Consider the following 23,695-nt stretch of genomic DNA (forward strand, 5'->3'; position numbering starts at 1 on the left):
TAATGTTTTGTAATTTTTCTTTTCAGACACATACTCATCAAATTTTGTGCTTTAAATTACTTGATTATTAGATAATGGAACTTAGGACGAAGTTTGGGTCGGATACTTACTGCTTCTAAAGAATTAATCCTTTTTTCAGCTCTGGGTATTTTATGCTTTATTATACTAAGAGCTTTTTGGTGTTCATGGTTAGGGTTAGATGATACCAAAGAACATAGAAATTAAAAAGTAATACTCAGCTGTGTTAAGTGGGTTTTTTTTTGTGAATCCTTTTCATTTTGATTATATTACCTGCCACTCATGTCCTTCAGCAACAAGTTCACTGTGCAGTATAAGAGTAGGCCTACAACTAGAAGATAACTTACCATGCAGTTAAAAAAACCAAAACCCAAAAGTAACCTGCCCCATGATTGTTTTGCTTCTGTCTTGTCCCAGGATGCTTATTTTGTTAGTGTTGCTCCACTCCTTGTCCCACCCCAGCGTGCGTGCGTGCGTGCGTGTGTGTGTGTGTGTGTGTGTGTGTATGTGTGTAAAATCTTGGAAATTGAGGATTCTTTATCCTTAGGATACATTGACCACTGCCTTTATTTGAAAGTTCCCAACAGGGAATTCATATAGTTTGAAAGATGAGAATTAATTATCAATAATTATGGAAAGTGAGTTATTTGATCATAATTAGATATACTGATAAAATTTTTTAATAAGTTATAATTTACTTTTTTTCGTAGTGTACAAAACAACTTGCAGCAGCTTTTCATGAGGAATTTGTTGTGAGAGAAGATTTAATGGGTCTGGCAATAGGCACACATGGTAGTAACATACAGCAAGCTAGGAAGGTTCCTGGAGTTACGGCTATCGAGCTAGATGAAGATACTGGAACATTTAGGATCTATGGAGAGGTAAGTTTTTTTCATTTTATGTTTTTTTACTGCATTATTAACATGTTAACCATCTGTTGTTTGCTAAAGTTTATTTAATTATCAGTTTGCTAATGAAACACAGTTTAGGGGAGATTTATTTAAAATTGTTGAGTTATTACTTGTGCGCAGGTTAACAGGGTATTGTACATATAAGCACTGCATATGTCCTGAATTTAAATCAGTTTTATGCCCATTACAAGTAATTTATTCAATTTTTCAAATAGTTTCTGTATTCAGTCATTGTCTGTAGTAAATAGCATAAATTGCCCCCATTTCAAGTGGTCTGGTTTATAGTACTGTCATAAGTTAAATATTTTTTTACTTTTTTAATGTTATTAATGCCTTTTTATTATCAAATACATTATTAGGTATAAGCAGTACAATAAGGATTTTGACCAACTTCCCTTCATATTTGTAATAATTGATGCTTCTTAATTTTTATCAAATGAAAAACAGAAGAATGGTGTTGCATTCATAGTTAAAACGTCAATTTCAAGTTCCATCCTGAAATACAATGTTCTCAGTGATAAGGTAATATCCATATGCATGCAAGGAAGACCCATTAACACAAATATTATTCAAATATATGCTTCTACATCTGGAGCCAAAGATGAAGAAATGGAGAATTTTTACCAGAGCTTGCAGTCCGCAGTTTACTGAACTGGAATGCAAAAGTAGGAAACAATGAAGAAGGAACAGTAGTTAGTGATAGAAATGAGACTGGAAAGGAAATGATTGAATTTTGTATTTACAATGATTTATTCATTGCAAATACCTTTTTAAAAGACTTTACAAATGGATCTCACCTGATGGGCTGCATAAGAATTAGACTACATTTGTGGAAGATATTGTTGGACATGCTCATTATCAATATTCAAAACTGGGCTGGGGTAGGCTGTGGGTCAGATCATTAATTACTCTCATGCAAGTTTAAATTTGAGGCCAAAAAAAAAAAGAAAATAAGTCCACAGGACCCAAGATACAATCTTGAATCAGTTCCATCTGAATTTAAAGATCATCTGAGGAATATGTTTGAGGCTTTGAACACCAGTGACTGAAGTGATGAGTCATGGTAAGATAGCAAGGATATCATCCATGAAGAAAGCAAGCAGGTCATTATAAAAATAGAGGAGAAAGAAAAAAAAAATTAAATATGTATCAGAAGAGACTCTAAAAATTACACTGGAGTGTTGAGAAGCTAAAACAAAAGGAAAACATGCTAAATAAAAAATCTGATCTTAGGGAGCTCTGGTGTCCTAGTGACAGGTAGCTGCACTGCAATTCCAGAAATACGTGGTTTGACTCCACCAGGTGCTATGCTAGAGAAGGAGGGACAATCTCCTCCTGTACCAGTCAGATCCGATTTGACGGTACACACAAAAAATAATGAAATAAAATAATTTAAAAAATCTGAGCAGAAGATGTCAAAGGGAAGCTCAGGATGACAAAGCAAATTATTATAATGAAATGTGCAGAGGGCTCGAATTGGAGACTAAAAAGGGAAGAACTCATTTTGCATTTTTCAAGCTGAGTTAAACAGGTTTAAGCCTCATGTCTCAATAATGAAAGGCAATATATTGAATGACCCAGAGCATCAACAGAAGGTGGAAGGAATACACAAGAATCACTGTAACAAAAAGAACTAATTGACACGGAAAAATTTCAGGAAGTACCATATGAACAGGAGCCAGTGGTAATGAAGGAGGAAGTAGACCCTATGTTGAAGGCATTGGCAAAAATAAGGCCCCAGGCATCAACGAGATACCACCAGTTGACTTGTTTAATTTAACAGATGCACCTCTGGATGTGCTCACCTTCCAGGAAATTTGAAGGACGGCTGTCTGGCCAGCGGATTGGAAACAGTCCAAAGGTGATCCATCTGAATGTAGAAACTATTGAACAATATCATTAATAGTATATGCAGGCATAATACTGCTGAAGATTATTTAAAAACAGCTAGAAAAGTACAAAGGTAACTGCCAGTAGTTCAAGCAGGATTTAGAAGAGGCCATGGCATCAGGGATATCATTGCTGATGTCCTAGCTGAAAGTAAAGAATACCAGAAGAATGTCCATTTGGGCTTTATTGACTATGCAAAAGCATTTGACTGTGTGGATCATAACAAGTTGTGGCAGACATTGAGAAGAATAAAAGTCCAAGAGCACTTAATTGTGCTCATGCAAAATCTATACCTGGCCCAAGAAGCTGTTGTGCGAACAGAGGAGAATACGGAATGATTTAAAATTGAGAATGGAATACTTCAGGGTTGTATTCTTTCTATATACCTGTTTAATCTGTATTCTGAGAAGCTGTACTCTATGAAGAGGAGTATGGCTTCAGGATTGGAGGGAGACTCATCAGTAACCTGTGCTTTACAGATGATACGAACTTGGTTGCTGAAATTGAGGATTTAAATCCTTCTGCAGAGCAACTGGTGGATTCAGATTGCATCTTTGAGACGGCAGCACAGCTTCTTATCACTATGTCACTATTGTCTAATGTGCTGGCCATTACAACTCTTGACAGCAACACCAATCTTACTCACCCCCAGTAGATACGCTCTTAAATCTATGCCAAGAAATTTGGAGTACAGCTAACTGGCCAGCAGACTGGAAGAGATCCATTATATGTTCTCATTGCTAAAGTTCATCCAGCAATATGTCAAAGTTACTGAACGGTAACAGTAATACCACGCAGTAGTAAAATCTTGCTGAAGATTAATAAAATTGGCCGAAACAGTATATGACAGAGAAAGTCAAACTGGATTTAGAAGAGGCTATGGTACTAGAGATGACTGGTGGACTTGACTGAAAGAGAATCCCAGAAGATGGATTCCGTGTTTTATTGACTATTCAAAGGTATTTCACTATTGAAGAAGATTGTAGTGTAAGGATCAGGGGGAAGACTAATCAACAACCTGCAATATATTTTAAATAGGTTTAGAGTGCCACTGTAAATGAACATTTTCAATGCACAAATGAAGAGAATAGTACTGTTAGCCTTACAGCTTTTGAAGATGGATAAAATTTTTTAAAGAGCTTTCATTTAATGTAGTTGAACACAGTATATTTTGGCTTAGTAAAAAGTAGATGTTTGTTAACAAGTTCCAAATTATAAGCGGAATTTAAAACTATAAAAACTATAAATTTAGACACATTCTCTATTCTTTCTAGTCTTTTAAGATGAACCCATTAGAAGTAATTATTTTACTATTTATCAGTATGTATGAGAGAAAACTTTTGACTCACAGCATTAGGAATTTTTTAAAAGCTACTTTTGCATGTTCGATGTTAAGAGTCAATTTTTAAACAATTTAGCAATTAAGACAGTTTGATTTTGTTAGTGTTTTCTATTTACGTGAAAAAAATCACAACATAGATTATGGGCATGGGACAACATACTTCTATTAGGTTAAAATTGGAAGACTCAATAGCTTTGTAACATTTAATAGCTACACAAAAAGACATTATAGACTTTTAACAGTTTTTATTTCAAATACTACTGACAGTTTTATTACTTTATAGCTTTTTTAAACAAATATTGATTTTTTTTTTTAGGACTTCATAAATTACTTAACTTGAAATGTCATTGCAGTAGGCAAATCATTGATTTTCATACAATCATTCAAAGACATTTTGCTTTGGTTGGTAAATTAAATAATTATCAAATTAATCCTTTGTGTCCTGCCTTTTTTTTTCACTCAACTCATCCATTAATTTTCACTCCCCTCTTCCTCCCTTCCCATAACTTCTAAGACTGATCCTGTGTTTAAACTTTGCCTTCCATACCCATGTTTGGTTTTTGTTTTTTTCATTAAAATATTTTTAGTATTAATGTAAAATTTCCTTTTCCACTGAAATACACAAAAGTTTTAAATATATCATCACTGAACAATAAATCCTACTGACATAAAATGTTTTCTAAATATGATAATCTTTATATTAAGAATTTCAACATATTTTTCACTTGACTATTTCCTGGGCAGTGCAGAGGCAAATTGAGAGCACTTAAGACCATTATCATTATAATTCATACCCATGCTTTTAGTGATGGAAAAAGTACTTGTTCTAAAGAACTAAAGAAAAAACTGGAAGAAAAACATTAAAACAAACCAGTGAGGAGCTGAGTATGTGGAAACGTTCAACACACTTGAACTCTACTTGTCTTTTCTCTGGTTGCACAATATTTTAAATGGCAAGGATGATGGAGGGTATCAAGCAACCAAATCTTTTTGTCCATAATTTCCATTAACATTCTTCCAATGCTAAGACCGGCATTGCTTTGGCTTAATGTTAAGTGGCTCTTCATCAGGTGCTTGAATATGACTATTAAAAAACAAGTGATTTGGATTTATTAGGATAGTTGTGCTTTCATAAATTTCATGTGATACACAGCTCAACAAAATTCTTTCTATCCCCAATCAAGGATGGAGTGCATCATTCCAATGACAGAGCAGATTACAGCCAGGGACTGGGGTTTCCTGTCTTGAATTGGAACTCTCTGAGACTAGAAATCACAAATCTTTATTATCCTTTTCTCCCAGCCTGTAGAGGAAACTACCAATTTATAAGGGCATTGGCTATGAATGAGCACGTCAGGCTCACAGGGGCTAGACAGGAGTCATAAAGGCTGGTTCCAGACGTCTGTTAAGCTGAAGGCTTTGGTTAATTTATTTAATTTTTTTTTTTTTTTTAAGTAAAGCATCATAATAATAGTAGAGATTTGACTCCTTTCTCATGTTTCTGCTTTGGAGTATTGGCTGTTCAGAGTTGGATGTTATGTTTGTTGTTTTCCCTTCTACAGAGTGCTGATGCTGTAAAAAAGGCTAGAGGTTTCTTGGAATTTGTGGAAGACTTTATTCAGGTTCCTAGGAATCTTGTTGGTAGGTAATTTTATTAAATGTTTAATAAGTTCAATTAAGTTCATTTAGGAAAAGCGGTTGGATAGTAATACTTGTTTTAGCTTTTTTCTTGGTAACATTACATATGACCACACCTAGGTATTTGTCATTGGCTAAAAAGTAAAGGTACTGTAAGGAGTGACTCATTACTAAGATCATTTGTCGTTATCATTTTTCTTCATTTTTTTGGGCTCTTCCCTGTACTCATTCCCTTAAGATGTCTTTTTATCATTCATATATCCACCAAAGTTGACAGAACTTTTTAAAAAAGATGTTTATGGTAATATTTTTCTTCCGTTTAGAGTAATAAGCTTATATAGAATAGGCCTTAAATAAATAGTAATTGTTAAAAAGACATAGAGTAAGGTAAGACGTCATAGCAGTAAAGAACCATAGTGCTGATGATAAGTTGTTTTTGTGTACTCTCGAGTTGGATCAGACCCATAGCAGATTGGCGAACAAGTTTTCCGAGGCAGTTAAACGCACAAGAGGAGATTGCTTGCTCTTCTACTTGGAGCAGCTGATGGATTTGAACTGTGTGTCTTCATTGCAGCACAGCTTCTTAACCATTAGGCCACCAGAGCTCCCTAGCTAATGATATGAGGAGAGGTTTTACTAAGATTTTGACACCATAAATGAAAGCTATAGGTTGTAAGTTAAGTGACAAAAATTTGAGATAGGAGCAATGATTAAATAAACATAGCTTGAGGTGAGTTGTATATGCTAGCACTGTATTTGTACTTTATCTTAGAAGTAATGATTAAATAAACATAGCTTGAGGTGAGTTGTATATGCTAGCACTGTATTTGTACTTTATCTTAGAAGTAGGTTTTGCAGCATTTGAAAAACTTTTGATTAACTATTCAGTTATCATCCTTAACATTCAATATAAAGAAACATCAACACAATGGTAGTTGAAATGGATGAGGTTTTCCCCCTTACTATCTTTTTTTAAGGAAATTGTTTCCGCTTCTTTAGTACTATTTTTTGAATTGGGGTCTACATCTGACTATAGAAAAGAATTTATTAGTTACCATTGTGTTTGTGTTAACTTAATGTGAAGCAAAAGCTTCCGTTACAAAGAATTGTCTCAGCTAGTGACAAGTCGTTGATTTAGGGAAATTAGCTTACAGCATGATTTCTTGGAATTTAAAAAGCTTTCATTTTAAGCTGTACTGAAGTATTTGGATACATAATACACTGCTGATTCTGTAGACTTTGCTTTATTATTTCTACCATTTTTAATTGTATGGTAAACTGGAGATAGATGTTGCAATTCTAAGATTTCTATAAGCATAGACTCTTGCCTGGCTTTTTGGAATATTGAGGTATCAAATGTTTATCTTTGTCAAATGAAATTACTTGTCAAGAAAGCAGCTTTTGAAAATATATTTAAATCATAGACAGTAATTTTCATCTATTAAGTGCTAATAGTGTGGTAGCTACTCTAATAAGAATTTCACTTTACTCATTTTCCTTAGTGGTAAAAATGATTTGGAGATGGGTTCGTTCTTAGTAATTTTTTGCCTTCAGGAGATTGTGGTATTGAGTAAAATTTCCCAGTATTTCCAAAATCAGGAAACTGAGTATATTCGTTCTCAGATTGTTCTCATTTACCAGTGCATTGCTGTGTGAATTTGTTAATGTCTGTTTTCCCCTTTATACTATCTTGGTTGGATTTTATTTGGGCTGTTTATGTATTCTTCAGGAAATAAAGAGTAACAGCACCTGTTACATATTGGTGACATATTCTGGAATAGTGTTAAGAATTTTCATTGACTACTATGTATAAAATGTAGTGAATTCTTAGTCTGAGTTAAAGAAAAAAGAGGAATGGGGCATAAAAAGAAGTGAGGACACTGGTGGGTAAGTCTCAGAGAAGATTCCCTTTCCAAAAACAATTCCTTTGCATTTGTGTTCCAAGAGTTGTAGATCTTGATCATTCTCACTCCTCCCAGATCAGAAGAAAAAAAAGTATGTGAACATGGATTTGAAAATGGATCAAAACGTTTCAACTCCTTAAAATTTTCCTTAATCACGTCTCTACTCTTTCCCTTTAGCATTTATGTTCCATTTATACTACAGGTCTGCTCCAGTTTGTCAGTATGTCCTGGTATTTAAACTTGATCAGTTAAAATATTGACAGTCCCTGGTGGGACTAAGTAAAACTTTTCAGGTAGGTCCCTATCAAGGACCCCAAAAGGTTGTTGATGGATGTCACTCTGGCTTAGTTAACAAGAAATAAAGGGTGAAGATTCTTGCGGGGGGGATCTTCATAGATCATGACTTTTCATTTGTTAGAAAAGCTTGTTTTGTCAGGGTCAGAGGTGAAGTTACTCCTTAAACTTTGCTGTACTAATAATGAAGTTGGCTTTTATATGCTCATAGGACTCCTCAGATCATAGATGTGAATTCCTTCTCCATTTTGTGTTTATGCTTTAACATTGAGTTACTAATGGGGAAGAATGTTTGGGAATATGAATAGTCGACTGAAACAGTCCTACACATAAGAGTGTTTTTTTGCTGTATTGATGAGTTTACTATTGTCCTTTAATTTTCTAATGGAAACTGTTCTTTTCAAACATGCAGTAGAAAAACTTCAATTATAACTCCTTTCAATTAGTAGTCTATTTCTTGGGGTGGTGGTGGAATTTTTATTTGTGGAAATGGATTCCTGATTTGATTTAAAAGATTGGGGATGTTGATATAATACGATTAAGGTTCTTCTGTTCGCTTTTCAGAGAGTACATATATGCATAAACTAATTGTTACTGCAATATTTCTGTTATAAGAAATGGTATGCACTATTTTTAATGTTTTGTGTGTATATATAACTAAAGAGTAAATTTCTAGGAATAAGAGAATTTTCTCTTTAGTTCTTTAATTTATTAGATATTCAGTAACTCCATTTTGCTAGACTCACAAGTAAAATGTGGAGAAGATAATTTGAATTTTATATCATCTTGCAGTGTTTTCCATATCAAGCAAGGCAACATGCATGTCATATATCATAATGTTCTTGCATTGAGGTGCAAAAGTACACACTTTTCAGTGTAAAATGTAATACTTTATGTAAGCTTTCTATTTTACTGACAAGAGTATTAATTTTAAAAGTATCTTGGTTTCACAGGTATTTTGGTCAAATAGAAATATGGAGTTAAAAATAAGATTGCTAGATTTGTTGTATGAATTATGATGTCCATGAGAAGAATAAATAAAATCATGAGCAACAAAATAAGTTTGTTATGTTTATTTATATATGTAGGCTTTTAAAATGGGGTAGAGGTATAAGCCATGAGAAGACATAAACTGAGAAGACTTTTTAAAATGTCTTACATGACAGGAGCATTGTTAATTCCAGTTATATGGAAGAAAAATAGGTGATCAAAATTTAAATTCCTTGGTAGTCTTCAGGATGAACTAATTGAGAATAAAAAAATTGGTAGCGTTTACTTGGCTGTTACAGTCTGATAGTACTGTTAATGAAAGGATAGCAGTATTTTTAACTTAATAAACTTATTTTATTAAAGGAAAAGTAATTGGAAAAAATGGCAAAGTTATTCAGGAAATAGTGGACAAATCTGGTGTGGTTCGAGTGAGAATTGAAGGAGATAATGAAAATAAACTACCTAGAGAAGATGTAAGTAATTCCCTTACCTCTTTTTCTTATCTGACCTAAAAAGTTGTTTTATATTCGATATTATTTTTTGAAATTGCTGTAGATCTGTTTAGCTACAAACCCTCTAACAGTGTGTTTGCTTTTTATTTTTCTTCTGTGCCTTGTAAAATTACCTTACACTTTAGAAACAATTTATCTTTCAGTTGTGAGATCCTGAGTTCTTTGTTGGTTTTTTCTGTTTAATAATAATAATAAAATCTTATTACACAATTTCAGTTTGGTTTATAATCCCAACACTTGTTGTTTTATCTTTAGTTGTTTTTTACTCATTTCAGATTATCGTTCACTGTTTTGACTCTAGTTAGAAACTATACTTGAATTATTGACAAATTTATTATAAGCAATTTTAAAGCAAATTATAAGCAAATTTATTAAAGGAAGCCATCTCCTTTTTTCTTTTTTATGTTGTGCCCGCCCTCCGCCCCTTATTGTTTATCATTGAATCAGATCCACTTGGAACAGATTACCCCTCCTTCTCTAGCAGAACATCTGGTTTATTTGAACCTCCTTTATTTCTTTTTAAAAAAAATTATATTGGTTTGCCTACTAGCTTTGTAAATATTGTACTTCACTCTGCTTCATGCATTCCTTCATTCACATTGTGATTTATACACTTATACATTGTGTTTTATAAAATCAATCACCATTGATTTATGTCTACCGTTACCCTAGTGTTACAGGTCCGAATTGGAACTTCTTTATTCCTTTACAACTTCCCCATTCACCCACTGGACTCAACTATCTTAATGATTTTCCCCTCTCCTCATTTCCTCCCTCTGGCCCCTCTCCCCTTCCCTTTTTGGACTTTTATACACATCTTATTGGTTATCTTTCTATTTTATTTTACATATTGATCTTATGCATTAGTTCACTCAGCATAATGCATTCTAGATTCTCATGTTATGTAGTATTTTATGAAATCATTGCTCTTTAGTGCTGCATAGTATTCTGTTGTGTGAATGTACCGTAATTTTTCAGGCCCTTCATTTGTTGATGGACATTCAGGCTGTTTCCATTTTCTTGCTATTCTGAATAATGATACTGTGAACATAGATATACAAATACCCATTTGTGTCTCATTTCTTTTTTCTTTGGGCTATATTCAGTGGAGTAGCAGTGGGTCATACGGGATCTCTTTGTTCAGCTTATATAGTAAACACCAAATTGCCTGCGAGATTGGCTGCACCATTCTACAATCCTACTAGCAATGCATGATAATTCCAATCTCTCTGCCTCCTTTAACTTTTTTTTAATGGCAGCATTTTTAAAAACATTTTTACTAGTTTATTTACAAACTTTGAATACATTGTTTTCAAGAACAAATTATTTCAGTTTCCCTCACCCCCCACCCAGCAAATCGTACAACCTCATGATTAATCCTCCGGACCCCTGTACATCCTCATCCCTCTGCTTCTAACCTCTCCCACGCCTCTTGGATCCTTATACTCATTCTGCAATAATGGTTTTATACAATATTTATCCTTGTGGGACTCAGTTTCAGCAAGCAGGGTTGTGTCATCTGCATAACGCAGATTGTTAATAGATCTTCCACCAATCCTGACACCACACATATACTCATAGAGCCCAGCCTCTCGGATAATCTGCTCTGCATACAGGTTGAAAAGGTATGGAGATAGGACATATCCCTGGCATACACCCATCCCAATTTTGAACCATGCAGTGTTACCTGCTCTGTTCTGACAACTGTGTCTTGGTCCAAGTATAGGTTTCACATTAGCACGATTAAATGTTCTGGGATTCCCATTCTTCTCAGAGTCAGCCACAATTTGTTATGATCCACGCAGTCAAATGCCTTTGCATAATCAACGAAACACAGATAGACATTCTTCTGGTATTCCCTGCTTTCAGCTAAGATCCATCTAACATTAGCTACAATATCATAGCTTTTAATGCCTATTTCCATTGAGTACATCCTGTTTGTTGTGTTGTTGTTATGTGACATCGAGTCTCTTGCGACTCTTAGCGACCCTATGTACAACAGCCCTAAATTCTGTTCTGTCCTGTGCCAATTGCACTGTCTCTGACACTCTGATCCTGATTGCCCCAATCACTGAATCAATCCACCTCATAGAGGGTCTTCCCCTCCTGTGCTGTCCCTCCACCCTCCCAAGCATGACGTCCTTCTCCAAGGACCGGTCTCTCCTCACAACATGTCCAAAGTGTGTTAGATGGAGCCTCAGAATCCTTGCCTCCAAGGAGCCACCCGGTTTAACCCTTTCCAGGACAAATCTGTTTGTTTTCCTAGCAGTCCATGGTATTCTCAATACTCTTCTCCAGCACCACAGCTCAAAGGCATCAATTCTCCTTCTATCCTCCTTGGTCATTGTCCAACTCTCTGATGCATAACAAGTGATTGCAAAGACCATGACCTGTATCAGACGCACCTTCGTCTCGACACCATTGCTCTTCAGTACTTTGGAGAGGTCCCTAACAGCAGATTTTCCCATGGCAATACGCCTTTTAATTTCCTGGCTACTGGTGCGAAGAGTGTTGACTGTGGAACCAAGCAAACTAAAGCTGTGCACAAGCAAACTAAAGCTGTGAACAATCTCAATCTCTTCACCATCCATCCTGATGCTTCCAATTGGTCCTGTGGTGAGAATCTTTGTCTTGACATTGTACCTCAGTCCATGTTGGAGGCTGCCGTCCTTGACCCTCTGCAGCAAGTGCATGAGGTCCTCTTCAGTTTTAGCAAGCAGGATTGTGTCATTTGCATAACGCAGATTGTTGATAGATCGACAGAGCTTTAACAAAAAGTAACAAATAAGCCCTCCTACCATTATTCAGTATGTATTTGAGATAAATTAACAGTGTCTTGCAATTATACCTTCCCTTTATTATTAGGCAGCTCTGGTGGGGTCGTCTCTAGAGTGTTATGCTGCAAACTCAAATATGATGCATCTCTGTCAGTTCAAATCCACCAGTGACTCTTGGGATAAAGACAGACAATTCCGTCAGCAGTTTATAACCTATAACCACCTGCTTGAAAGTCGCTGCTGACTCCACAGCAATGAGTTTTTTTCTCTCACTGACATGGTGAGGTTCCAAAGAACAAGTGCCTGAGACAAAAACAGAAGACAACCACATTGGATCATGCAGTAGAGTAGTAACTACATCATTATATATTGTCAAACCTCTGAGTATCATGATCCAACCAGGTTGACAAGGAACTTAACCACACCTTTCCCATAAGGATTTGTTATTTCTGTGTATAATAATAGTGCACAGAAAAAGTAGATTGTACATTTTTTGCTGCTGTTGTAAATTACAGAATAGAAGCAGGTACAATTGATGTTTTTTCAGATTCTTTTCTATTTCTTGGTGATCCATTTAGTGTACCACCGTCACCTGAAAAACCGTTTTGGAAGTAATAATATATACTAGCCAGGGCTAGTAAATAGTTGTAATATAAATTTCTAAGCTTGATAATAGTATCTGATCCAATATTAGATTAATTTATCAGGCTGTTAGCTTTCCATTATGGAAATTTTTTTGTTAGCTAATTCATCTGGGTTTCTGTCATAAATGAGAAATTACTGCACTCTTCCTGTGATTGTAGTTTTGATCAGTGTTACTGCCATTTTTATACCAAAAGTATGGGTTACAGAGCATTCCTAGAAATAATTTAGCAGCTTCAGATGTACGTGACAAAGGTAAAAGATGGCAATGCCTGTGCATTCAAAGAGTGGTAAGACTCAACTCTTAATTTAGTTCTGGATTACATTTTTTTTGTGTTGTTTTCTAAGGTGTTTTTTAAGAAAAGGTAGACAATTGTATTTTTATGTAAGATAAATCTATTTTTTAGGGCCATGCTTAAATAAATCCAGAAGTTCCATTTTTGTTATTGAGGATACTATTTTGGAAGTTAAATGGCTTAAATTCTCTTGGAACTTCAGTTTATAACTAGAAGCCTTTGATGACCCATCTTAGCTTGAGGAGATCTTTCTTGCATGTATACAGTAGCATTATTACCTAAATAGTTTTGCACTTAGAGATTTCCCCCTCAAGTCTCCAAACTAGGTTATGTATATACCTTGAAGTCAAGTAGTCAGATCTGAATTGTTTTGAATCTGCATTCTTCTTTGGAATTGTAGAATAGGCAATTGAAAAGAAAGTTTTTTACAAAATTTAAGTTCAAATATTTTACATGTTAATGTAAAACTTGAGTTGTACAGAAGAATGTGACTTGGGGAAAAAAGTGTGTGTGTTCTTTTCCTTTTCTCCTCGTAGTACTTAGTAGATTTTAGTAAGTAGTTAGCATTCATATTTAGGTCTCTTTTTTTTTTTTTTTTTTTACTGGGAAAAACATGTTGGGGATACAAGGAGGTGAGGGTTGGGAGTAGAAGGGTGAGGATGGGCAGAATCAGTAGACTAATTAATTGCATTTGTGAAATCTGTCAAGGGCTTCTCCAGAGTGCTGTAGAGCAAGGATATCTCAGGCTAGAGACTAAGGTTTACCTAAACCAGACAGAGAGCTTAATGACCAAGGATGACAGAAGAATTATTGATGCCTTTGATATGTGGTACTGGAGAGGAGTATTGACCATAGATAGCATGGATCACCAAGAGAAGTAGTAGGTCTACCCTGGAGAAAAGTGAAACCAAGTTGCTACTTGTAAGCAAGGAATTTGAGACTCTGTCTCACATACTTTGGGCATGTAGCCAAGAGGCACCAGTCTTTGGAGAAGAATATATATCATGCTTGGAAGAGTGGAGGGGGGACCGCTCAGGAGAGGAAGATCCCCGGAAGAGATGGATTGATGACACAATAACTGGAGTAATGAGGGTAGATCAGGGTTCAGAGATAATGTGCATAGGGTAAATATGAGACATAGTAGACAGCAACATACCACACAGTGTTGCATTGACTTCTTGTGAGTTATAACTGTTGAATAAATCCATGGAAGTGGGCTTGTTAGGTCAGTGGGTTATATGGCATTTACATTTTTAAAATTTTAACTTTTCCTACACACTTGCTCTACTATTATAGGAAGTTAAATGCTCCTTTTGCTGTATCTCTTTCAGTACTTGAATTTTCTCATACTTTTATCATTCTGGAGGATGTGCATGTTACCTTTTCATATGCTCAGACTAGTTTCTGTGAGCACCTTGTTCTTTGTGTAAGTTTTATTCTCCCCCCAACCCCCCAGATTTCAGGAACCATTTATATTTTCTAGCTTCTTGTCTTTTGGAAATGTGCAGAAAAATATTTCTTGGGTGTTGATTTTTTAATTTTTAAAAATTTTTCTGTTCTTTTTAAAAAATAAAACACCTGTTCTTTAATTATCAGAGTTCACAGTGAGGATTTACCTCATAGTGGAAAATAAAAATGTAATTTACAGGTTTGAACTATATATGCTCAGATATTATGAGTACAGTTTAAAATGCTTCAAGATAGACTATTAGTGATATTCACCAGAATAGCAAACCATAATAGTGGACCCAAAAAAAGCCTTCATGGAAATATGTTCCATATAGTTCAAAAACGTGTTAATGTTCAGCTGTATTTGATTTTATGATTCTAGATTTTATTTTATTCTAGATTTTGTGTCCTATTTAGCTAGACGTATCTATCTCCTAAATAATTAATAAATCTTTTGTAATTTTACTATTTTGTTTTTTATACATATTTTTTTGTTTCAACCTGAATTTAATTTGTGAAATTACTACAAAGCAGTAGCAGAGGTTTGTCAAAATTCTTAATTTTTTACTTAAGTTATTGGTATGTAAATTTAATTAATAGTCATAGTAAGAGTTTGTCTTTATATGTATTAGAATATTATTTTCACTGTGACTAGCTCTGTACAGGATAGATCATCAACTTTTTTGGGGGGTCAACTAATATGACACATTCCTAAATTTGACCTTTCCATCATAGTAAACTATTTATGTGTCTTACTCAAATGGCCAATAACAGAAGAAGGATGAGCAGTCTCCTCCTGTAAGATTAACTGCCTCTGAAAATCCACCAGCTGTTGGTTGATTCCACCTCACCAGTTCCCAGCAACAACAATGCCTAGGTTATGAATTTTTGTGTACTTCATTTTATTGGATAACTTCCAAATTTCCCAAATTCATATTTTAAACATTCTATGAAGACCCTCTATGAGATGAATTGACTCGGTGACTGGGGTAATCGGGATGGGTGTGTCAGAGGCAGTGTAGTTGGCACAGGATAGAGCAGGGTTTAGGGCTGTTGTGCGTAGGGTCACTATGAGTCGCAAACGACTCGACGGCACATAACAACAATGTTAGAATTATTAAGGAGCTCTGGTGGCCTACTTGACAAGAAACTGTGCTGCAATCCTAAAGGCACATAGTTCAGCTGCTCCACAGGAAAAGAATAGATACTCTCTTTCCATGTGATTTACTGTCTCGAAAAACTTGAATTGGTGAAGGTTCCTCCTTGGCTGAAAGCATTACCTCATCCATGTCATTATGGTAGACTCTTTGAGAAAGCCATTCTTCCCTAATCTGATTTGAGTGCCTTCCACCCAAGGGTTTTATTTTATGGATCTCTTATCAGACAGTATTTTGCTGTTCTTTGTTTGTTAATGGAAAGAATTGAAGGAAAATAATTCATACCTTAATTGCACTACTGAATAAAATTTTATGGGGAAAAAGAACCAATATATGCAGGAAGTGTCAAAAGGAAATAGAATATGCAGAGTTACTGTACCAGAAAAGATTGGGCTACACTGAGCTTGAATATGATCAAGAACCAGTGATACTGAAGGAAGAAGTCCAAATTAATTTTGAAGCAATTGGCAGAAAAAAATAACACTGCAGGATTTTCTGAAGCCCCTAGAGGTACTCTGGTCTAAGTATTCCAAGAAATTTGTAAGATAGCCTTTCTGTACAGCCAGTTAGAAGAGCTCCTGTATTCAGAAGAGGCATGGAATGAGACATCATTGCTTATAGATGGATTACCAGAAATATAAGCACTTGTGTTTTTTGATTATGCAAAGGCATTTGACTGTGGATCATAATAAATTATGTGTAACAGTTTGAAAATGGAAAAATAAGAATTCTAGGCTATTTGTGTTTATGGAACTTATACATAAACTATAGAACAAGGGGATACTTCATGGTTTAAAATCAGGAAATGGTGTGCCAGATTGTATCCTTTCTCTGTACCTATTTAATTTGAGAAGCTAAACTATATGAAGAAGAATTTGGCATCAGAATTAAAAGAAGACTCATCAGTTACCTACAGTAGAAGATGACACAATTTTGCTTATACAAAATAAAAGTTATATGAATGAAGGAAGCTCAAAGAATATATACCTGTCAGTGTGGATCATGTTTCAGTGTAAACAAGAATCTTCAGAACTGGATCAATAAAAACGTCTGATAGAGAAAAGATTGACATTGGCAGTAATTTCATTTTAGTATCAATAATATCCATAGTGAAGAAATCAGCATGCTGCATTGGGCATATCTGCTGCCAAAGACTTTTAAAAGTACTAAAGCAGAAAAATGTTGCTTTAAAGACTTAACATATGCTTGTGCCTGCCAAAGCTGTGAAATTTTCGTTTGCTTCCTATGCATATTAAAGTTGGACAGTGAATAAGATCAAAGAATTACTAATGTTCTGGTTGGTGAAAGTTATTGAATATACCATGAACTTTGAACAGGCATGTCTGTTGTAAAAATGAAGCCTTTGTGTTTCCTAGAAGCAGAGATGTTAAGACTTCATCTTGCATACTTGATAGTATTAGCAAGGGCCTAGAAAATGGCATCCTGTCAGGAAAAGGAGAGGATCGGTGAATAAGGGGAAGACTCAAGGAAATATCGTTATATTTGTTCTTTTTGTTAGTTGCCATTATGTCAAGTACCACTCATGGCAACTCTCTGAACAGTACATTTGAACCGTTGTTGCAGTCACTGTGTCCATCTTGTTGGGGCCATCTTCTCTTTAACTAGTCTTCCACCTTTCCAAACATGATATCCCATTCTAAGGACTCGTCTCTCTAGCAATGTAATATGTCCAAAGTATGCAAGACAAAGCTTTATCATACTTTACCTCCATGGAGCATTCCGACTACACCTTTCCCAAGACAAACTGACTACAACTGAATTTCTTTTCATAGTGACCCTGTCTGCACCTTGTTCTGTTGTTGCAGTCACTGTGTCCATTTATCTTATTTTTTATTTTTTTTTCCATTTATCTTATTAATGAGGGCCTTCCTCTCTTTTCCGGACTGTCATGTTGCCAGGTGGTGCTCATCCTTGGAAAAAAGACATCATGATACAGAAGGAGATAAATGGACACAGTTATCACGAAAGTGAAATTAAGTAGATATTTTTAAGGATAATGCAAAATTGGACAAGGTTTCATTCTGTTGAACACAAAGTCCGTGTTTGTCAGGGCCCACTTGACAACTGGGAGACACGTTGGGAATAGAGATCTTGCTTTTAAGGTTTTTGCCCCGCTTAGAGTGTTTGTTGTTGGTCTTGTTGCCAACTACGACATAAAATCAATTTAGCTTTTTTTTTTTAAGCCTTGACACAACTAAAATGACTGTTAGTAATGAACTCTTAATTTACATTATTTCTTTCTTACAGATTTATAATAGCCAGTAAATACTTGTGTAGGGTTTTAAGGATTAGTTTCACCTTTCTTGGAGGTTTTTTATCTCTTTTGAGCATTAGCAAGTCCTTGCTGATTCATGTGTCTGCAGTGTTACTGTTTAAAGTCTTTTCTTCTTGAAAACCCACCAATTTTTAGGAATTCTAATGTTTTTGCATTAGAATGGGATAAATCACATTTTGCATAATCCTGTATTTCTTGGTTTATATTATTACTACTAAGATGAAGTTATAATAGGAATCTTATGAGATATATTAACTTTAGAATTGAAATTTAATCCATTATTGTAGCATTTTTATAAGCATATTTGGAATTAGTTCCCTGAGTGTCAAGAGATTTTGCTAGACTATAACTAATGGGATGTAAAAATCCAGAACACCTCACCAGTAGGACCCATCAGGATAGATGGAGAAAAGATTCAAGTTATCAGCGATTGTAGTTTACTTGAATCCACAGTCAACTCTAGAGTTGAAAAATCAAAAGACGTGTTGCTTCTGGTGCTAAAGAGATCAAGGAGGCTGATTTAAAGATTAAGGTGTTTATGTTCAAAGCCATGGTTTTTCCTTTTACATTTCTTCCCTGTGCATCTGAAAGTTGGATACTTAACAAGAAAGAAAAAAAAAAAGATCAATACTTTTGAATTGAGGCGTTGGAGAAGAGGGTTAGTGAAAGACAAGACTCTGAGTGGCATGATGAAGGAGATCGTTGATAGTATTGAAAGATAGGGTAAGATTTTGATCTCTTAGGGTCATTTTGAGTTACAGTTACCTCAATGACCTCTAACAACAACTAACAGAAAAATTGTATCATTTAAACCTACCTGTCATTGCTATAATGGAAAGTCCCGTTAATCTACCTCTAAAAAGAAGCAGGCAAGACAACCCTATTCTGTTATGCGCAGAGTTGCCAAGACTTGGAAAAGAGATTAATTTCACTTGGAAATAGATAACGTAGACATTGACTCTGATCAGGAGTTAATTTTGTGACTTTAGACAAATAATTTCTTTTTTTACAATATTTATTTTAAAAACAAGGGTATTATTTATTTCTAGTAAAAGTAAATAATGATGTAGGATGCATAATAGTTCCACACATGAGCTTTCATTCACTTTAAATGTCTTAACCTACCTTTGAATTCTCGAGAAACTTGCTTATTGTTTAAGATTAATTTAGGGTCTTTTGTTTCATACCATCATAATTGTCATGTTTTCAGCCTTTATAGGTTTAGGGTAATCATAGCTGTGATCTATATTCAATCTTTAACTTACAATCTAGTTCCTTTTTTATTCTCTCAAGTCTAAAATTCACCAAATACCACTTAAAACATTTGTTAGGAAGTGAAGTAGTTTCATAGTGTATACATAGAACTAGAGTGTTTTGTTCCTTTGTAACCTTCTAAAAATTGTGATTGCTCACAGAGCAAATTGATTTTCTGTGCAACCATATCTACATGTTTGTTTTTGTTTGTTTTTTTCCGACCAGTTTATTAATAGAACCTGGCATTATTAAGCCACATTTAAGTCTCTTAAGGAAATGGTGATATTTTTCTTTCCTCCTCTTAAGACCATAGTGTTTGAAATTCAGTGAAGTAAAGGTCTTTGTTAATCCTTTGATTTACTCTAATGTTTGAGATCATTAAAAAAATGACTTTGTTTAGTATGTAAATATTTACACTCTTTGGGTGATCTATTATGATCTGGACCCATCTTATCCAGTACACAGACATTCAAATTCAAGAGTTTTGTTATCTGAGCACATAATAGTGATAAATTGTTAAATACTTTCACTATTCAGCTTATGGATTTAGATTTTAGTTTGTAAATTCATGCCAGATTGAGGGAAAATCTCTTTGAAGTTGTCTTAGACTTTGAGAGTTAGGTAGTTTGTTGTATACTTTAAAAACATAATCTTAAATACTTTTATATACTTAATACTAAATTGTAGCGTAACTGTGGAAGGTTACTATAAATCTTAGTATATAAAATAATTGAAACAGGCTTTTTCCTCTGCCATTATTGATACTTCTTGTGTACGATTGTGTCAGATCCAACCCAAAGCTGGCCGTTGGGTTTTCAGAGACAGTTAATCACAAGAGAAGAGATTGCCCATCTTTTGTCTTGTGGAACAGCTTGTGGATTCGAACCAAATTCCTTTGAGATTGCAGTGCCACTAGGCCATTAACGCGCCTTAGATTTAAATTATTAATGTGCTTTAGAAATCTTACATATGTATTGGTTTGGAAAATTTTGACTAGAAGTTTGTTAAAATGATGTCTTTATTTGCAGGGGATGGTTCCTTTTGTATTTGTTGGCACTAAAGAAAGCATTGGAAATGTGCAAGTGCTTTTGGAATATCATATTGCTTATCTAAAGGTTTGTATATTTTTTACATTGTTTCTCTATCTGGTAAACATATTTGTAGTAGAATTTATGTATCCTTTAGTAGTTTAAGCTCACTAAACCCAAATTACGGTAATATTATATAATTAATACCTCTTTAAGTGATTTTAAAAGTTGTTAAATTTATCCTTAAATGGAGAGAGTTCATGACTTCTGTGTTATATACTTGTAGCATTTAGTACTCTTGGCTTGTGTCTTAGCATTCAGTAAATATCAAATTAATTACCACATTTCTTATTTTTTTGCACATTTCTTTACTGAAAAAGGATGTTACATCAAAATAATTGTGTAAACTTTATTCATAGGTTGGAAGTACAGATTTTAGGTTGTATGAATACTTTGTTCCTTTTTTAATTGTAGGAAGTAGAACAGCTAAGAATGGAACGCCTGCAGATTGATGAACAGCTACGACAGATTGGTATGGGTTTCAGACCTTCTTCCACCAGAGGGCCTGAAAAAGAAAAAGGATATGCCACTGATGAAAGTACCGTCTCTTCTGTACAAGGTTCTAGGTCTTATAGTGGAAGAGGCAGAGGTCGTCGGGGCCCCAATTACACCTCCGGTTATGGTAAAAACAATTTTTTAAATTTAGGGGTTCTGTACTTAAGTTTAATCACTGTTGGTTTTAAGGGCAGGAGATCATTCTGAAGTTATGATGTCTTCATCATAGTGCTCATTTTATGTTAATGACTTCCAAACATTTAAGCAATGACATGATGGTGTTTTAAGTAGTATTACAAGATCATATTTATTCAAAATACTTGGAATTAATATATATATAACTTGTCCCAACATTTCCTATATTAATTCTGCATATTGCCAATTGAAACTTGATGATGGCATTTATAACATCATGCCAAGACTACATATATAGAACATGTTTTGTAGTTTTTAAAATAATATTTTACTGGCTCGTTTGACATTGTTGAATATTGACATCTCACATTGGAAATAATTTTGTGTAGTACAACAGTTCACTAAAATAGCTTGAGCAAATATAATGAATAATTTTTTGAAAGAATGTTTTTGTAAAATGTATTTCACTGAGATACAAGGCCTTACTTTGGGTAGGAAAGGGCTGTTTATTGGTGAGAGTAACAATGCTCTAATCAAAAATTCTCCTTTACTCTTCTTCAGCTTTGGAGTTGTTTCATTTTCTACATTTGGACTTGGATCTTAGCAGTGGCTTCCTCCCTCCGAACTTCCCCCCTCTCCCCCCTTTTCTTGATTTATTTGCCTTTACTTCTCTTTTCCTCTCTGCTTCTATCTTAATCATTTCTCTAGGCTCATGTAAATGGTTTTGGAAACATTTTGTGTAAATCTTTTTCAGAATTTAACTTGCACATCAGGCAAAATAGAAAAACATGAACATCTTTTGGTTTTCAGATTTCAGATGCAAAGTTTATGTGTGACTAAGGACTGTCTAATGATAATGTTAAAGTCTTACATCTAGAACCCTTTGCTTTGTTTAATAAGTAAGGGGTTAATTGTCCCCTCTACATTCTCATACCTGTGTGTTAATTTCATTTTCTTGGTTTTTAAGATTCTTTCTGTTAACATTCTTTCAACCAAAAAAGCCAAATTCCACTAAAGTGAAAAGTGAATTAGCTTGTAAAGGATGAGAATTACATTACATATTCCTGACAAGATATTTAATAAAAAATTTACTAGTAAATGAAACTTAGTACATTTTGCTATGTTTTTGAAGTATAAATTATTAACAAAAAATATCAGATTTGGCTTTTTGGATGATGATGAAAAATTTCTTTATTCTGAAGATAGTATGCTTTATTGAAGGGCTATTCTTCATGAATTCTTTTGTGAAGAACAAATTTATCAATATTAAAGGAAATCATCTGAATTTGGGGTCAAGCTTTGCAAATTGTTCAGTAGGTGGCACTCTCACTGCTAAATATTTGAAGAATAGTATTGTGTATTTTTAATGGATTTTGAATTTGAATGGTCATGGGAGGAAAAGAAAAATGGTTTAAAGTTGGTTATGGATGCCCTTGTATATTTAATAATTAAGATTTCAAGTGATTTAATCAATGGTTCTGTAAAGAACATCTCTTTCCCTGTGTATTAAAATTGATGGTATATTGCAACTTTAATGGGCAAAGTTTTCTTAATAGTACACAAAATAGTATATCATGTAATTGATAGTACACAATTACTATTGATAATAGTGTAAACCATCTTCACAATAAGTAAAATCTGTTCAATTTTTTTAAACTTGAAATTGAGCCAATGTTGAGAAGAAGAAAAGAAATGAAATTCTAGAACTAATATCATATATGTGGGAATGGGTATGATAATAAGTGATTCATGTATTTCCTGACATTTTAATTGTAATAAAAGACAATATTCTAGGTTTTTTTTAATCTTTACAGAGTTTCAGCTCTTTTTTAAGTTACTGTTAAAAAAGGTTATCACTGAGCTTTTAAAGACATTGAAATTTTATCTTACTTTTGCTTTCAGTTCTGTTTGCCAGGTGTAATTTAACTTTCAAAGAAGTCTTTTATAAAGATGGTTGGCAATTTTAAGTATTCTTAAAATTAAACTTGTGGGCGAAACTATGTTGTTATGTGCCATTGAGTCACTTGCGACTCATAGTGATGCTATGTACAATGGCCCTAAGCTCTGCTCTGTCCTGTGCCAATCTCACTGTCTGTGATACACCTACCCCCATTTCCCCAGTCACTGAATCAATCCACCTCATAGAGGGCCTTTCTGTCCTGTGCTGTCCCTCCACCCTACCAAGCATGATGTCCCTCTCCAAGGACTTGTGCCTCCTTACAGCATGTCCAAAGTATGTTAGATGAAGCCTCAGAATCCTTCCCTCCCCATTCTTAAAATATAGTCCTCATTGATAAAGACCTTGTTAGCTAAGATACATCCCGATTTCAGAACTGTTAAATTGTTAATGTGTACTCTGGAATCTATAATATTTTAATATTGGGATGGTTTATATGATTATACTTTTTCTAAATATGAGATTAGCGTTCAGTAGTGGGTATTGGTTATATATGTTGCAATTGTTGTTATTGTTAAATGCTGTCAAGTCATAGGTGACTAATAGTGACAATAGGAACTTTCTTCATTTCTCTAAGTTTATAGGGTTTTCAGAGGCAAACTATTTCAGAAGTGGATGCCACTCCTGCTTCCAAGCTTGTTTTAATCTGA

At 34.4% G+C, this 23,695-nt stretch overlaps 1 protein-coding gene across 3 annotated transcripts in view; it reads left to right on the plus strand.

The window, feature by feature from the left end:
- The window catches only part of FXR1 (fragile X mental retardation, autosomal homolog 1), a 49,715-nt gene that overhangs the window by 17,836 nt on the left and 8,184 nt on the right, over positions 1-23,695 (plus strand). For 2 of the 3 annotated variants that reach the window (XM_006884045.1, XM_006884044.1), the window contains exons 7-12: positions 727-899; positions 5,724-5,802; positions 9,351-9,460; positions 20,399-20,485; positions 20,873-20,930; positions 21,018-21,080. In XM_006884045.1, coding sequence (XP_006884107.1) covers positions 727-899; positions 5,724-5,802; positions 9,351-9,460; positions 20,399-20,485; positions 20,873-20,930; positions 21,018-21,080 — 570 coding nt within the window. Of the gene's footprint in view, positions 1-726; positions 900-5,723; positions 5,803-9,350; positions 9,461-20,398; positions 20,486-20,872; positions 21,081-23,695 lie in introns of all 3 variants that reach the window. The other variant, XM_006884043.1, reaches the window with a different exon arrangement.

The sequence above is a fragment of the Elephantulus edwardii genome, unplaced genomic scaffold (assembly GCF_000299155.1).
Source record: "Elephantulus edwardii isolate Elephantulus edwardi_28Jun2011 unplaced genomic scaffold, EleEdw1.0 scaffold00031, whole genome shotgun sequence".
Taxonomy (NCBI): domain Eukaryota; kingdom Metazoa; phylum Chordata; class Mammalia; order Macroscelidea; family Macroscelididae; genus Elephantulus; species Elephantulus edwardii.